At 36.5% G+C, this 16,902-nt stretch overlaps 1 protein-coding gene across 1 annotated transcript in view; it reads right to left on the bottom strand.

Annotated features, from left to right (window-relative positions):
• Positions 1-7,529, bottom strand: part of LOC131329841 (putative F-box/LRR-repeat protein At4g15060) — a 38,285-nt gene extending 30,756 nt beyond the window's left edge. The window contains exon 1 of the mRNA XM_058363238.1: positions 7,371-7,529. Within this exon, the coding sequence (XP_058219221.1) occupies positions 7,371-7,499 (129 nt within the window). The 5' untranslated portion in view covers positions 7,500-7,529. The remainder of the gene's footprint in view (positions 1-7,370) is intronic.
• Positions 7,530-16,902: the final 9,373 nt, after the last annotated feature.

Genomic DNA, 16,902 nt, shown 5'->3' with positions numbered 1-16,902 from the left:
ATCTATTTTAGAACTATTACCTTACCTTGATGGGGGAGCGTCTCACTTCCCATGCTCGCTTATCTATGTAGTGTTTGTGTTTGTGTTTGTGATAGTGTTTGTGATGAAACAGTTTCCGTATGCTTTGATAAAATGTGACAAGTTCTGATGATATTAGTAGTGGCCTGCTTTCTACCCCATTTTCATAACATAAAGTTTATAATTTTTATTTTTCAATTGCATCATCTTTTATTGCTTTGCAAACCCTCTTTATCGATATATCATAGGTATTTATCCGATTTAAAATGACGGAGATGTGAGTGTTTTACCAAAATTATTTGTTTTTCAACCAAATAAGTGTAAAATGGTCATATCATTTGATGTACAAAAATATTAGGTTCCAAACTACTTGAGTTAGAAAGTAGGTTCAACAAGCTTTCTAACAGTTCAAACCACGTCAAAATTGGAGTTTGGGAGTGTCTATGGCAAGACCACAAAGTTTGGCCATTTTGTGAACTTTGGAGAATGCGCCTGGGGCGCAATGATGTGCGCCTGGGCGCCTATAGATGCGCCTGAGGCGCATAAAAACTACACAATATGTCAAACTTCGTGGGCTCGTCTCGAACACTCCCAAACTCCGATATGTGCGTGGTTTGGACCATTAGAAAGCTCGTTGAATTTACTTTCTAACCCAAGTAGTTCAGATTCTAATTTATTTTTACATCAAAAGATATGACCATTTTACCCTTAGTTGGTCGAAAAATAAATCATTTCAGCAAAACACTCATATCTCCCTCCTTTTAAATCAATAAAGACCTATTATATATTGATAAAAAGAGTTTTTAAAGTACTAAAAGAGTTTGCACTGTTTTTGCTTAGAAAATTGTCTTTTAAATATTGTTAATCGATGGCAGTTGGATGTGATTGGCATTGACTAAGCTCAATTCTTTGACAACCTTTCTGTGAAACGAAGTAAACAAGTACAAACAAACTGGGCCATCCCAACAGAGTACTGAAGGAGAAACAAGTATCTGAAGACAGAAACATACCCATCCCTAATTTTACAGGTCTATTGGAGCTCGTTGTTCATTATCCCTCACAGAGTAATGAAGGAGATTGAGGGCTTAATCAAGACCTTTTAATGGTCAGATATGTCATTTGTAAATGGGTGGATACCTTTATTTGGATTGATAACTAACATCTTTTAGGCCGCTTTTTTTTTTCTTCCAGAATTTTGGTTCATATTAAAGGCTTGATCTTGTAATTTAGCAAGTCAACTCGTTGGTTTTGTGGTTTTAAAGTGTTTCTCAAGGAGCCTTTGGGCCTTACTGGTGCAGGGCCTGTTAAAAACAAAGGAATAGCAATATATCTACCTACCTATCAAGACTGTATAATAATGCATAGGTTTCATTTTCATTCACAAACCACGTTCTGCAATCTGCAGATGATCAAATGACTCTTGCTATTCAATAAAAAATTACGTAGACACCTAAAAAACAACGCGCCAGCCCAATACCAAATGATCAAACCTGTGCCCTCTCTAGATGAAGGACCGGATCAACTTCTCTGCAGTACACCCCTTGCACCGGATTGCATGAGATTTTGGCCATCGATTTCAACAATCAATGGTTTGATTCCTATCTCTTTGCGTTAAGATATGTATGTGCACTAGCCGTTGGACTGCAGAGAAGCCAACTCCATTTGATGCACTAGTGGTAAGATATGTATGTGATTGTTTTGCTGAAATTATTTGTTTTTTGACCAACTAAGGGTAAAATGGTCATATCATTTGATGTACAAAAATAGTAGGTTCCAAACTACTTGAGTTAGAAAGTAGGTTCAACAAACATTCTAACGGTTCAAACCACATCAAAATCGGAGTTTGGGAGTGTCTATGGCAAATCCGCAAAGTTCGGCGGTTTTGTGAACGTTAGAGAATGCGCCTGGGCGCATATAGGTGCGCCCACAATATGTCAAACTTCACAGGCTTGTCTCGAACACCTTCGAACTCCAATTTGTGCGTGGTTTGGACTGTTAGAAAGCTTGTTAAATCTACTTTCTAACCCAAGTAGTTTGGATTCTAATTTATTTGTACATCAAAAATATTACCATTTTACCCTTAGTTGGTCGAAAAATAAATCATTTCCGCAAAACACTCATATCTCCCTCCTTTTAAATCATTTCACTTTGTAGCGTCTTTTGATATTTCACTTTATTGTTCTCGTATATAATAGCAGTGCCATTCAGTTGTATCCTTTATGACAATACAGAATCGAATGGTCAATACGCCATCCAGATAACTCAAAAGGTAAAGAAGTACCACAGTGGTATCCACAGACCTACCTGGTGCTATCCAGCTGGTCAAAGCATCTTATATCCCCACATTTTCAGGATTGCTAATTGTTTGGTTTCTACGAGGAACTACAAAATATCATTCAAATTGCTTACATTTCACCTCATTAACATTTGGAATGTTGATCGTTTTGTTTCACCTTCAGGTTATTGTATTTGAACATGGAAATGTAGTTTTTGTGTTCAACTTTCATCCGGAGAATACATATGATGGGTATGCATGAAGAGTCTTCACTATATTTGCTTCTTTGTATGTGAATGTGATTACATAGCAAGAACGAAAGAATTGAATTTGTGGAAATAAGATTGGAAATTTTTTACTCAAGCCTTAGAATATTATAATGATGATGTTAACTTCCTAGTGATGGGATTTTATAATCCTCCATTTGATCCACATGGTCTGATCTGATACATACATGCAGGTATAAAGTTGGGTGTGACTTGCCTGGGAAGTATCTGGACAGTGAAGCTCTATAGTTTGGTGGACACGAGAGGGTAAGGGGCCCTTTTCGTTTTTGTTTTTTGAATCGTTTTCATGTTGTTTCTGGCCATCCAATTGCCGCCTGTGTTCAAGCAGTCTTCACATGCCATATCCACTCCAAAGATGTTATGGGTGGGGGCTGATCTGCATACGAACCTCAAAATGGAACTCTTTATTTTGCTTCAAAAAGATGTAGTAGGAACTTCTATCGTGCCAAAAGGGTTAGTACTGCAGTTCGATCATCTGCTGTATGATTTAAGGCTCTGAGTAAGATGGTAGACTTCGGTCACAGGTTTCACAAATTAAAAGTTACAACTCTATTGCCTTAATGACCAACCTTCAAGATGACTTTTTCCATTTGTATTTCCTTCTTATTAACGTAAAGTGGCCACTTCAGCTCTCGTTGGTCAGAAATGTGTTGGACCCTTGATGGGTTTCGTTAATGAACATCAATTCCATCACTTATGGCGCATGTCTGATGATATAATGGATAATTTTGTTTTGCAGGTGGGCCATGACGTTGATCATTTCACATCCCCTAAAGGAATACCTGGAGTGCCTGAAACGAACTTCTGTAACCGTCCCAACTCCTTCAACTCAAAGTACTCTCACCAGCATGCACTTGTGTGGTATGACTCTCTTTTTGTATTTTCTGTTTCTATCGTGATGATTATGTTGAAGGCTGACTTTCCTTTCGTTTCATTAAAAGGTTTACCACAGAGTTGAGGAAGAGTTAGAAAAAACTGATGAGAGCGATACAACAAGTGTAAGCGAGTCAACTGTCACTGATGTTATGGCCAGTGATGAGAGAGTTGAAGATTCAGCTCCTGATGAGGATTTCGCTGTTGATCCATGTGAGGCAGAAGATTTAGAAGTGGAAGAGACAGGAGAAGGCACAATGGATGATTGATAACATCCCCTTCTTCATATTATAACTCGAATTGATCTAAAAATGCAGCCCACTCATGTGTACGTATTGCAGTGCGAGTAACTAAGCCAAAAGGACCAGTCACGGTATATAATCGCCAGAGTAAGGATAGTTGTAGAGATCTTGTCACACCCCAAAATGAGAAGTGACCGGCCATGAACCACAAGACCAAAACTCGTAGAACATGCAGCCTAAAATTTTTTTTTATATAAACTCCCGAGCAAGGATCCACCAATCTATCAACCATTTTCTTTTTCTTTTTCTTTTTTTTTCAGAACATCCCCAACCAATAAATTCCATAAAAAGAATGGGGCACAAACATCCCATGAACCAACCAACATCCACTGATCCAACCATAATAAAAAGAATCCATTATTTGACAAATGTGTCGAATGCGGAAGCGATTATTAAAATTAAAAAAAAATAAGAAAAAGATGAGACACCCTAAGGAGGTCAACAAATGCCGCCAAAGTCCTCCTAACTACCCAATTTGCCTGAAAAAGAAATTTGAATAAATCCGTCAGCTGACGAGCTCAGTGAGTAGCAAAGCATGTATATTAGAATAAGGTTCTGAAACAGGAATTAAAATAATTTACCATGTCAATATAAAATTTGGCATAGAGGTGAACAATAAAATAATCAATTAATCCGATAAACGATTGATCCGATAAATCTTAATGGTGTTCTCAATCCAATCTCCAACAACAATGGGGAACCACAACCAAAACCAATAGTACCAAATGCCAGTGAATAAATGTCTCATAATTGGATCCAATATCTTATCTTTGAGTCACCACGAGTAGGCAGCCCGTGGAACTTTTCCCAAAGAACGACCCGGCAAAAGAAAGCCGTTGAGCATTAAAGTCACCGGCCTAACCTGGTCTCTTCTCTAATGGCCAGAGTCACCCGCACACAGAGGATTAATTTCCCTGGACTTTCCAAAATGTGTTCCCAACAATATCCACAAAGTTCTCACCAAAAGATTTATTCAGACAATAAAAGATTTCACCAAATGTTTTCCCGCATGCCGATTCAAGTAACCAAATAAACAGTTATGGGTTTCCAATTCCAATCATAAAATCTTCTAAACAATAATTTAAGGGACACGGGGAAGTTCGAAAATACATAACATGCTTAACTACTCACCTGAGTCCAAAGGTACTATAACCGAACAATGCAAAACGAAGTTAACCTGAACAAAAGAATAATACAAAATAATTATCTAAACTGTATATACATTGACCATGAAACTAGCTAGAGAACAATGTATCAATAGATTACCCAAACCCCAATCTAGGTAACTAATACTCAGTACCAACCCGAAACGACAAAACCCAAATTGATTTTTGGTTCCAACAATATTTCTCCCATGTAGCCACCTGTTTCCCTTCCAAAATCCACTTGTCCACGCATAACCTATGTAAACAACACATGTACGTACAAGTTACAATACAAAATCAAGGCCCATTGTCATGATTCCTTTCACCACTATTGTTAGCAAAGTCATAACCCCACACTTGGCCAATTCTCCACGCCACACAGCCATGCACAATGCCCACATCACACAATACACCTTCACTACTCCATTTAATCTCCCAATAACTCCTTTGTTCGATACTTCACTCTAATCCATGTACAACAAAGAACGGAAAAAGGAACAAGAATAAAGGAAACATGTGCCGCTTACCCGATCGAGAACCAGCCGAACTGTTACGTCCTTATAGCTTTTGCCTTTCCCACACAAGGTTCTCTCAAACTTCTTATCTCAGACGTTCTCTCCAATTCAAAAAAACCCTACTCCGTTAAAATATCTCTTAACGAGCGACTTTATAAAAACACCCACTAACATAATGCCCCTAATTTGTAGCTGACTAGATAATTAATGTAACTAACTGATATAGACTAATTACTGTAATTAATAATTATACTTATACCCTCAAACTAATAATAGCGCACATAGTAACTATATTGCGCAGAAAAGAAAATTGCTAATTAGGACCCACACAATAAAACTCCCAATTAATAAATGACCAAAATAATTAATAAGACAAATAAAATTTCTAGGCTGTAACAGATCTGTCCCAGGATCTTTTTGTTTCTAAAAGGTTCCAGCTTTGTACATAATTGATTTTCATATTTTGCTATTGCAGCACCTTATAATTCTTCTTTCTGGAGTTTTTACTCTTTCTATCTAGTTTTGTTCAGTGGACCTGCATAACAGGAGTAAAGAAACTGACACAACGCAACTGAACCCACAGTTGAGACTTGCGAGTGTCTTTACCAGAGCAAGGTAAAAATGCATAAAACTGACTATATATTCACAGCAAAGCAGAACAAAATGGGAAACACTACCTCGCACGTCTAATCTGTTAACTCTACACTAGTGTAAAGTGTCAAATTATAACTGAAAATGCAATAACAGAGCCTGTAAACACATAAAACAAATTGGGAAACAGGAAGGGAGAAGCTAGAGAAGCTATAAAATTTCAGAAAAAATAACGAGCATATAGAGTCATTTTCCCATGAGCAAGGTTGTTTTGGTGAACCAATTTTGCCGAGGAAATATTAAAGTAAAAGATTGTCAAATTACAAGTAACTCATTTCTGAATTGTAGTGGTGCTACGATTCCTTGAGTGACTTCGATGATGATTCTGTAAACAAAACTCTAGCGGCAAGCCCTTTCACACTTGCAGAATGAGAGGATATCATCAATGAGAATTGGTATGGAATATGCTTCTCGAGTCCCCTCAATGCAGCCTCAACACCTGCTTCTCCTATCATTTAAGTAAATTCAATAGTACAGTACAGTACAGTACATAAGCAACCATATCACCGATCTATTATGTTTTCACATGGACCTCGTAGTTTTCTATAGCTACTCCATATCCAGTGTTGCAGAATTGTAGAACCTGGTTGAATTACAGTTGGGTAAGTAGTTCAAGCAAGTTAATCAACTAAATATGCTAAGATACATGTGAACAGTTTGTCGTCCTGAAAAGCACATGCTTTGGTTATGAATGGTGACATTGACATTCTGGAGAATCTGGACATGGCAACAATTCCATGAATAGGTAAGCACAGGTAACATGTCTGTCTACCAATTTGTTCTAACAAAGTAGGGTGGCTTGATGCTCCAAACTTGCAGTTATGGAGGTTTCTTACTAGTGACATTTAATTTCTCATGGATATATAGTCCACTGCTTCACCAATTTTCCATTTTTCACCTATCACATTGCATCAAGGGAAAAAATTATTTAGGAAAAAAAACAGATCAAATCAAGTATGCACCTAGCAAAAGAATAAATAGATTATCATAGTAAAATGCTGAAAGAGAGACGAAGTACTTCCTTAAAAGTACTTCCATCCAATAATTTTGGAGATGTATGCAAAGAACAAGTGCAGAAACAACCATGCCGATGTCACAGCATCCAACCACACTTCCTTGGGAAGGGCCTGTCATTGTGATGGAAAGAAAGGTTCTCCAAGGTAAGAACCTAAGGAACAAAAGACAAATTGAATGGACCACATCAGATGGTTTTTGAGTTCAAACAAAAAGTGCATGTTGAAAAGAGAAAAGAAACGCAAGACCTAGTAGGATAACCTTACGGAGTGCGCTAAACGAACTCTCACCTTATCAAGTTCAGCAACATCCTCATACGTATTCATCATCCTTAGTCGGTTGGAGTTGAGCATTTCCACCGAAGCAATGTAAAGCATGTTCAAAGCAACCTGCAATTGAAGAAAGCAAGCTAACTGCATTAATATGTATGTCGTTATATTTTTCTTGCCAGGACAGGTTGAAAAAGATAAGACAAAGAGAAGCATAATAGAACCAAGTTTTGTCATTTAGTCTTGCAATCAATAAATGGAACGGTAAAACATGTAGATCCGATTGAGATATCAAGATTTCTGCTCCAATTTCTTTTTTTAGAACTATACCTTTCAGCATCATAAAGATCATGCTTTTGAGTCAAGACTATCAAAAAAGCTTTGTTTGAGTGCAACAGTGCTCACAACCTAAGTCACATAATACGCGTGGGCGTGCTTGAGTAGAAGGACAAGCGTGAAAGAGTCTTTCAAAAAATTTCCAGACTAAAAATTCGCGAGATCGCGAGCACAAAGCGAGATTGAGAGCGATTGCAAAGGTTCCTACCCAAGGATTATATATATTAGCTCGCAACAGCTCGTACAGTAGTAAACAAATACTTTTTTTTTTGAACATGTCCTTGGATTAAACAAACTGCTTCATTACATGTCTTTAAGCAAAACAGAATCCAAATCGGGCGGAATACAACCCGTATGAAACAAGATTTTCCTATCTAAACATCGAGACGCAATCCAGTGGGCAGCCTTGTTGTTTCCTCGAGCACACCATCCAAACGTCCATTTCCTTGTTCACGCCCACTCCTGGATGTCGATGACAAAGGCAAAGCCACACAGGTTGCTATTTACTGTTGTCTTTGCCGTCGTCCTGAAGCTGCCCAGTCTGCCGCTCTCCAGGTGCCAAATTTTTGCAAGGATAGGTATAATTTTTATCCCATTTTTACTAATTTGACCGCACTTTAAAATTTATTTTTGCCTCAGTTCATATAAAGATTTTGTACTTAGGAAAAAAAGGAGTCACAATAAAATCTCCACTCACAAAATTCCCACACATAGCACTAACAAAATGATTTCGTTCGACGATCAAATTTCCCAAACATATCGCTAAGAAAAGGGTTTCGTTCGACAATCACTCTTTAGACTCTTCTCCAGTTCTCCTAATCTCTGTTGACTGCTCTGCACCATAATCATATGTGTGACCAATTGATGCTTGATAGTTTGGTTGTATAAATAGAGAAAGATGTTTTTGAAACCATTACAAACAATGCTATCATCCATCATTTTCAAAGTATGAAAAGTCGTCGAGGTTAATTGTAAATCGAAGCGAAGTTTTGTTATTAATATATATATACAGTCATTTTCAAATAAGGTGGTCCTTATTTTAGTTAAAATAAGGACCTCTCCATTTCTCCCATTTTCCGTTTGAATTTTGATGATCCAAGCCGCTCAATGTGTTCAGAACGTGATTTTAAAGGTATTTGCGAGGAATCGGAAAAAAAAAAGACCGGGAAGGTATTCATCTGAGCAGTTTTTATTTGAACCGTTTGATAAAAAATAAACAAAAACTGCTCGGATGAAGCCCTTCCCGATCTTTTTTTTTGCTGATTTCTCGTGTGTACCCTTAAAATCACGCTCTGAACACATTGAGCGGCTCGGATCATCGAAATTTGATCGGAAAAGGGAGGTCCTTATTTTATTAAGTTAAGGTGGTCCTTAGGAGAAGGGGACTCATATATATATATATATATATATATATATATATATATATATATAATATCTACTTTTTGATTAATTTGTTAATCTTAATTGTTTCTTTCAATTAGCAATTACAAAAGTGAATTACACATAGTTCAAATTAATTTCCGACCCCACTTATCGAAAATCCTGGCTCTGCCACTGCCTCTTCCAGACTCTCTCTCTTCCGCTGATTCTCGTTTTTATCTTCTTGGCCTTCAGAAGAGCTTGCCTTAATCAGCTTTTATGCTGTCGAGTGGGTTTGTGATTTTTGTTTTAAGGCAATGTCGATGGGGACTCTTACCGTGAAAAAAGAGAAAGATGGGGACTCTAACCTTTAAGAATTGGTCAATTGAGAACTTTAAGCTGTTAGGCGAGCTTGGCATGTTAATTGACTTCCTCTGCCCCGCACTACTTGTCTCGTTGATTAACTTACTTATTCATGAACAATCAAGTTAATTTTTTCACAAACTTTCTCGTAATATACTTATACTTATTCATGAACAATCAAGTTGATTTTTTCACAAACTTTCTCTATGAGATGAACGGTTCAAATCATCGTTGTGAACCCATGATAGGGATCAATAAATAGAAGTTTGGACTTGGTATGGTGCTGACCCCAAGGAGTAGCATGTTTATGAATGCACTGCCCTTCCGGGGTCCATAGTTAGTTTATTGGGCATGATAGTACGTTTTTGGTTTATGACACTGAACATAAAATTACAAAGAGCAATTCAATTACGAATGCACGCTAGACCAATCGCATGTGAAAGGGAGTGGAAAGTAAGGCAAGATGTAGCACGGAAGAAAACATCAAACTCGTGACCCACGGAATCAGCCATCCGACCTGATATACAATGCATATTGTATAAGTAAAATTTTGGCCTACTTAAGAATGAGAAGAAACTATTCTTCGAAGATAATATCTACATATGAAACTGCTATAAGAAAAAAGTAATTCCATATACGGTTAAAAATCAACTACTGCCAACTATCTAGCTAGTTTGGTCAATTTGAACAAAAATGACACATCGTTGGTGCAAGGACTAGGAAAAAAACATTCAGTTCAATAGCTCTCTCACATTCCTCTCTTTTCTAGTCCACCCATTGCTTGTCTGCTATCATTTCCTTTACAAAAAACATCAGTCTTGTAAGCGAGTGGTTCTGAAAAGCACAACGCTTCCAGCTCTATCTTTTTTTCAGACTCTAACATCTTCTGCAATTCATATTCCAACCTCGGATTGATCTTCACGTACTCCTCTTTCAGCAATTGTTCGATATTCTGAATTTCTTTTTCTCCCATTCTCAATCTGGCATCCCGGAGGATGCCACAGGTGTCTATTTGACTAGGTAAAAGCCCCAACAACTTAATATTCGGAACTGTCAGCCGTCCACTATCAAATGAGAGAGTCTTCGATCCGTATTTGTAAGTTGAAAAGATTCTAATGCTGAAAGCATTGCAATCCATCAATGCAAATGCCGGCAAGCCTAACTCGTAGCGCATCCTATGGATAAACAACCTAGTCAACACACCCGGTTGGCCTCTCCCTGCACAATAATACAAGGAACTTTGATGTGAAAGTTTTCTTCGACCAATCTTTGGAACACTGTTTCCTTTTCAACTACAAGTATGAATTGTGCCCCAATATCCTTCATCTCTGTAATCAAATCCATTCTCCTTGCAATAAGTCTTCCCGTTTCACCTTTAGCAAGACAATTTATATATAGTGATTCCTCCTTGTTTGTAATGAACATGTCCGATCACCAAACCGTTTTCGGCGGCTACGATGTATAGACTTGATCTAGTACATTTGAACAAACAGCACAAGCTGTTTACAACTGTCGTGACCCTCGTTGAATTTTGAAGACATCAGGACGAAGGTAGAAAATTTCACGCAAACTTAAATGCCTGTTTGATTCTAAGGCGTGACGTATAAGACTTAAAACAAATTATCGAGGCCCGTCTTTTTCCATGTATTTCTTGTTTGTCGGTGTTGTCGCTATAGTTTTGCTTGAAGGTGCCCATGCCAAGGACCCATCTTTTGAGTTTGTGCGAAAATATCATGTTATTGTGCCGCGTGGGAACTTCAATTACCATTTTGATGTCCGAATTGACACGGCGATCCATAAATGTATGGATTTTTTTGAGCATTTCTTCTCTTGGTATGTCCTCCACTTCAAAGTACGGTGGTTGGATTTTCTTGTTAGCAGTCTCGGTCAGAATTTCCGAAGCTTCGTTTACGTCATCCTTGGACAAGGGGTATTTTGCCAAATTTGTTTCCATCTCTTTAAGCACATGAGTCATTCTTCTCTCTCGCTCTTCCATCTTACCTGTTTTATTATTCAATAATGGAGAGCGTGTTCATAAACACTTCAAATAATGAGATATTAGATTGAATTATGGAGTCAGCTGGGTGTTCATTTCATTATGTGCGTATCGAAATATTTCTGTAGATATATGGATTTGTGACGAAAAAATACTGTTGGATCGAATGACTAGCAGTACAACTGATATGGTGGTTGTTGTGGAGACAATACGATTTCGAATGGTCGATCAAAGGTGTTTTATATTGATTGGGTTTTAATCAGTGACAACTCTAATTAAGAATTTATGTAAATGGGGTCACACTCACTGTCCTAAACTATAATTCGAAAATTAACACTTGTACCCACGAACACGTTTACCATATGCATTATAACAAATGATATTTTACAAGTTAAATTAAACTCCTCAAACTAATTATATATGAGAAATAAAATCATTAATTTTTTTTATTGATGTTGTACTAGATGAAACATCTATAATTGCATTAAACGTGGTGTCACTTTTTGCTTAGTTTCCAGAGGTTCTATATTCTCTTCCAGTGGAAGAGTCTTATTATACCTTGCTTCTTGATATTAGTCTTAAATTTTTCAGAGGTTATTTATTACTAAAGGTTATAAATTTTTTACTTTTCCAACTCCTCTCGTCGAGATAAACTAATAATACATAAAGGTTTGGTGCAAAAATAACAAATACAAAAAAATTAAAGGGACAAAACAAAAAAGGTGTAGTCTACAACTTTTAGCTAAGCGAAAACAGGGCCCAAATTTGTTACCTTGGGAGATTTTAGGTGTTCTAACAGAGAGTTCGATTTTGTTTATCCGCACCAAATGAGAGTAAAAATTACGTATCCTCATTTTTATTGGTTCATTTTAACTTGTAGGTCCTACCATATTTAACCATAGATAGATTTCATTCGATACATAATCTACTAATTATTTGGAAATTATTCCCGTGAAAACGCAAGGGCACTGCTAAAAGGAAGATTTGAACCCGCCGTTGCTCGATGAACTCACATAAAGAAGCATAGGTACATATATAGGAACCAGCAAGGAAGGAATGTTTGGTATTTCAGAAAAAAAGTATAGGCCGAAGTATTTTACATTGTCGATCTATGTTTTTGAATTGCTAAATAAATATGTGGACGAATAGAGTATAGTTTTTTCATTGTTCGGGTTTCTAAACCTTTTCTATGCATACAGCACGGGCTTTATGCTAGTTCTAACAAAGGATATGTTACAAGCTAAATTAAACTCCTTAATTAAACTAATATATGACAAATCATTAAATATATGTTTTATTGATGAAGAATAAATTTTTAATCCATATTTTTTAACCCGTCCAAATTCCTTCACTTATAATCCAACCCAATCCGTTCATATTATATAATGAGTTAAACCCATACAACTCATATTTACTTAAATTTAAATGGGTTAAAAACGGGTTCTACGAACATGAACTAAAATTAAGAGACCCATTCCCTACACGTACAAGAGTGAAGTACGTTCTCGCCTCCTATACCAACTAGACAAAACTGTACCTCGTTAATCTCGATTAAAACTTATACGTTCACCGCCAATACTAAAACTTACACATATATTATTCGTTAAAATAATTACACCCTCCGGCTAGCTAGAGACAAAAAGATGCACCTTTGGATTTCCACGAAAGCTTTAACCTACTATGGTGGTTTTAGATTAAAAATTTGGAAGGGACTTTTTTTTTTATTCATTTTTTTTTTTTTGTATTTGTTACTTTTTCTTCAAACTTTTGTGACGTATTAATTCGTCTCGACAAGAATAATAGAAAAAGTATAATTTTTTCATCAAAACTCATAATTTTCTTAAAAAAGACAAAAAAAAATTAAGTAAAAAGCTGTCTTTTTTTCAATTTATTTAGTCTTTTTTAAAAACGTACGAGCTTCGATCCAATTTTTTTACTTTTTCGATTCTTATTAACGAGACATCTATAATTGCATTAAACGAAGTGTCACTTTTAGCTAGTTTCTATATTTACAAAAATACAGTGGTAGAGTCGTTACCTATCTCCTTGATAGTACATGCGAACTCAGGTTTCTCAGTTGCATCTCGCGACCCTTCCTCGGACTTCTCAGTGGCCTTTGAAGTTTTCGAACGCGTCATTATTTCATCCCTTCCAGCAGTAGGTTTTTCACGATCAGCCATTTACTTGTATTAACTTCTTTATCCAAAACAAGCAGAAAGAGAGGGCAAAGTTAATGTTGCATTCAAAAAAAAAAAAAACAGAGATAACCAGAAACAAAATACATAGGTCTCCGGTTTGAAGAACATGGACAGAGTGTCGAGCTAGCTACCTGAGTTGGGGCTTGACTGGGTTTGAGGAGTGCCAGAGAGAGAGAGAGAGAGAGAGAGAGAGAGAGAGAGGGGCAAAGTTGTAGCGCCTGTCACCTGGTATATATCATTAACTTGCCGTGAAAATCCCACGCTAATTATATAGCCAGTCAACGGGTAGAAAAGGTGAAAACTAGGAAACAGCCAGAAAAGAAAATAAGGAAACAAATTCTATGGAAACTTGTTCAAGCATGGGATGGGGGTCCCCTTTGATCGACCCTTATGTTTTGATATGTTTTTTCTTGTCTTGCAAGCATGGGTTTTGGCTTGTGCAATCTTCACTAATATTGTTTGTTACAGGCAAATTTCCAAAACCTATAACCATTGTAATTAAACTTTAGAAGGGAGTGTGGGTCCCAATCATTTAACGGGACAGTCAAATTAAATCCAATATGGAAATTTTTTTCCCTTCTTCTTTCTTTCTTCCCAAGGAGAAATTGAAGAAAAATTATTATTTTTTTTTTGGCAAAACATGGATATATGGGTATTGTTAATGCCAAAATTGTTTTTGTTTGTCCCAAAGCTGTACTGCATAAAACAATCTTTGTACCATGTGCAAAGTTATACACTTGCAGCAGAGTTTTGGCACAAACAAAAACAATTGTCATTATCGTTTTTCTCAAATATAAACAATTGTCTTTTTTTTTTTTTTTGTTGTTATCCATCTAGCACTACGGGCATGTTTGATAAAACTGAAAACTGAAACTGAATGCTGAAAAATTAAGTACTGAATGCTGAATTTTTTAAGCTGAAAAGCTGTTTGGTAAACATATTAAGTACTGAATTAAAAAAATGATGAATTAACTTTAGTTCTGATTCTTTCTTAATTTATTAATGGTCACAATGTACTTATAATAATGGTGGAATGGTGATTGTGGTGGTGGTGGTGTGTTGGTAGTGATGGAGTGGTGGCGGCGGCAGCGGTGGTGGTGTTGGAGTGCTAGTTGGCGATTGTGTTGTAATAGTGGTGGTGGAGTAATAGTGATGTAACGGTGGCAATGAGTGGCGGTGGTGGCAGTGGAGTAATGGTGTAATGGTGACAGTGAGTGGTGTCGATGGAGTGATAGTTGTGCAATGGTGGCATTGTGGTGGTGGCGGCGGTGACACTATGGTAGTGGTGGTTGTAATGTGGTAATGGTGGTGGTGGTGATGTAGTGGTGGTGGTGGTGGAGGAGTGGCGGGAGTGATGGTGGTGGAGTGGTGGTAGTGGGAGTGGTTGTGGTGGTGGTATGGTGAACAAATGTAAATACACAAAAATTTAGCCAGAATTAAGTAGCTCAAAGTTACTTAATTTTTTTTAACTTTTTAGCCTACATTTTAAATAGCACTTAATTTATTAAGCAATGTATAAAGTCGTTATCAAACCTACTGAATCACTTATTACTTAATTGATTCAGTTTTAAGTGCTGAATTTAGGTTATCAAACAAGCCCTACGTTGTTGACGAGTCTTCGGAGATCTTTTCACTTATTTCTATCCGTAGCAGATTTTTTTAATATATTTTTTCAAATGTGGATGCATAATACACAGTTCTCATAGAAAATATACAATTCTCATAGACAGCTCTTACATAAAGTACACAATTCTCATAGAAAATACACAGTTCACATAGTCTCATCACACACTAAAATACACATTTCTCAAAGAAAATACATAGTTCTCATAGAAAATACACAATTCTCATAGACAATACATAGTTCTCATAGAAAATACATAATTCTCATAAACAATTTTCAAAGAAAAATACACAGTTCTGAAAGAAAATACACAGTTCTCATAAATAGTTCTCATGGACAATACACGGTTCTTATAGAAAAGTACACAGTTCTCATAGAAAATACACAGTTCTCATAGAAAATACACAATTTTCATAGACAAATACACAGTTCTTGTGGATAATACATAGTTCTCATAGAAAAATACAATGTTCCCATAGAAAATATACAGTTCTCATCTAAAATACACAATTTTCATAGACAGTTCTCCCAGAAAATATACAATTCTCATAGAAAATGCACTGTTCTCATGAAAAATACATAATTCTTATGGACAAATACACAAATCTCATAGAAAATACACACATAAACAAAAATTGAACAATTTTGAAAAGTACCAAAAAATTAAACAAATTCGTAACACTCAGCTAAAATCTAACCAAGTGTAATAATAATAAAAAAAATTAAGGCCAAAAATTAAAATATTTAAAAGAAAATAGAGAAAATCCTCCACCACCATTTCTCTGTACCTACCTAATAAAGTCCACAAAAACTTTTTCAATTCGTTTGCTTTTCTTGGTTTGGGTTTGATAATTGTTCATCTACTCTGTCTCCTTCTTGAACATAAAGAGAGAGAGAGAATGCAGGTGAGTTTAGAGTTTGAAACGAACATCATCTCTGAGTTTAGAGAAATATTGTGCACCGACTTCGATCGAGACGACTGTCATGGCATGCAGCAACTCCTCCGCCGTCTCGAATCCAAATCGCCACATCCCCATCGAGGGATTCTCCGGCACTCTGTCAGCGGTTGAGCTCGCTTCGACTTGGCAAACGATTTGAAGCCTCATTGTTTGAGTGCTATTCAACTTTTCTACTGTTCGTCCGAATGAGAGAAAAGAAGAGTTCAACTTCACGTCCATTCTTGAACGATCTGTTCTTGAACGGCCGTCGGATAATCTATTCTTGAACGGGAATCTGGTATCAGTGGTGGTGGTGGTGAGATCGAGATGAGAGAGAGAGGATTTGTTGATGATGGAGATATTTAGTCAAGAGGCGGAATAAAAAGGGCAAAAAAGTCATGATATAACATATCCAAGCCTATGCAGGTTCGGAAATAATATTCAGGGTTGGGTTCAAACCGAGGCTAAAAAACAAGGGCGGCCTCTAATTTTCTATATTTTATAAGTACTTATTTTGGAGCTTTGTTCCACAAAATTCAAATAAGCAACTTATTTTCACATTTTCAAACTCAAAAATAATGTAAATGAAAAATAATTTTTCAATTTTTTTGCACCGTATTAAAGATCTCAATGAGATCTATCAAACAAGATCCATAGTGATAAGAAAATTATTTGCGGAAGCACATGATTTTTGAGCTTGAAATTATCTTTTTAAAAAATAAATACTTATTCACTCTTT

The sequence above is a fragment of the Rhododendron vialii genome, chromosome 6a (assembly GCF_030253575.1).
Source record: "Rhododendron vialii isolate Sample 1 chromosome 6a, ASM3025357v1".
Taxonomy (NCBI): domain Eukaryota; kingdom Viridiplantae; phylum Streptophyta; class Magnoliopsida; order Ericales; family Ericaceae; genus Rhododendron; species Rhododendron vialii.
This window is presented reverse-complemented; position numbering and strand designations above follow the sequence as displayed.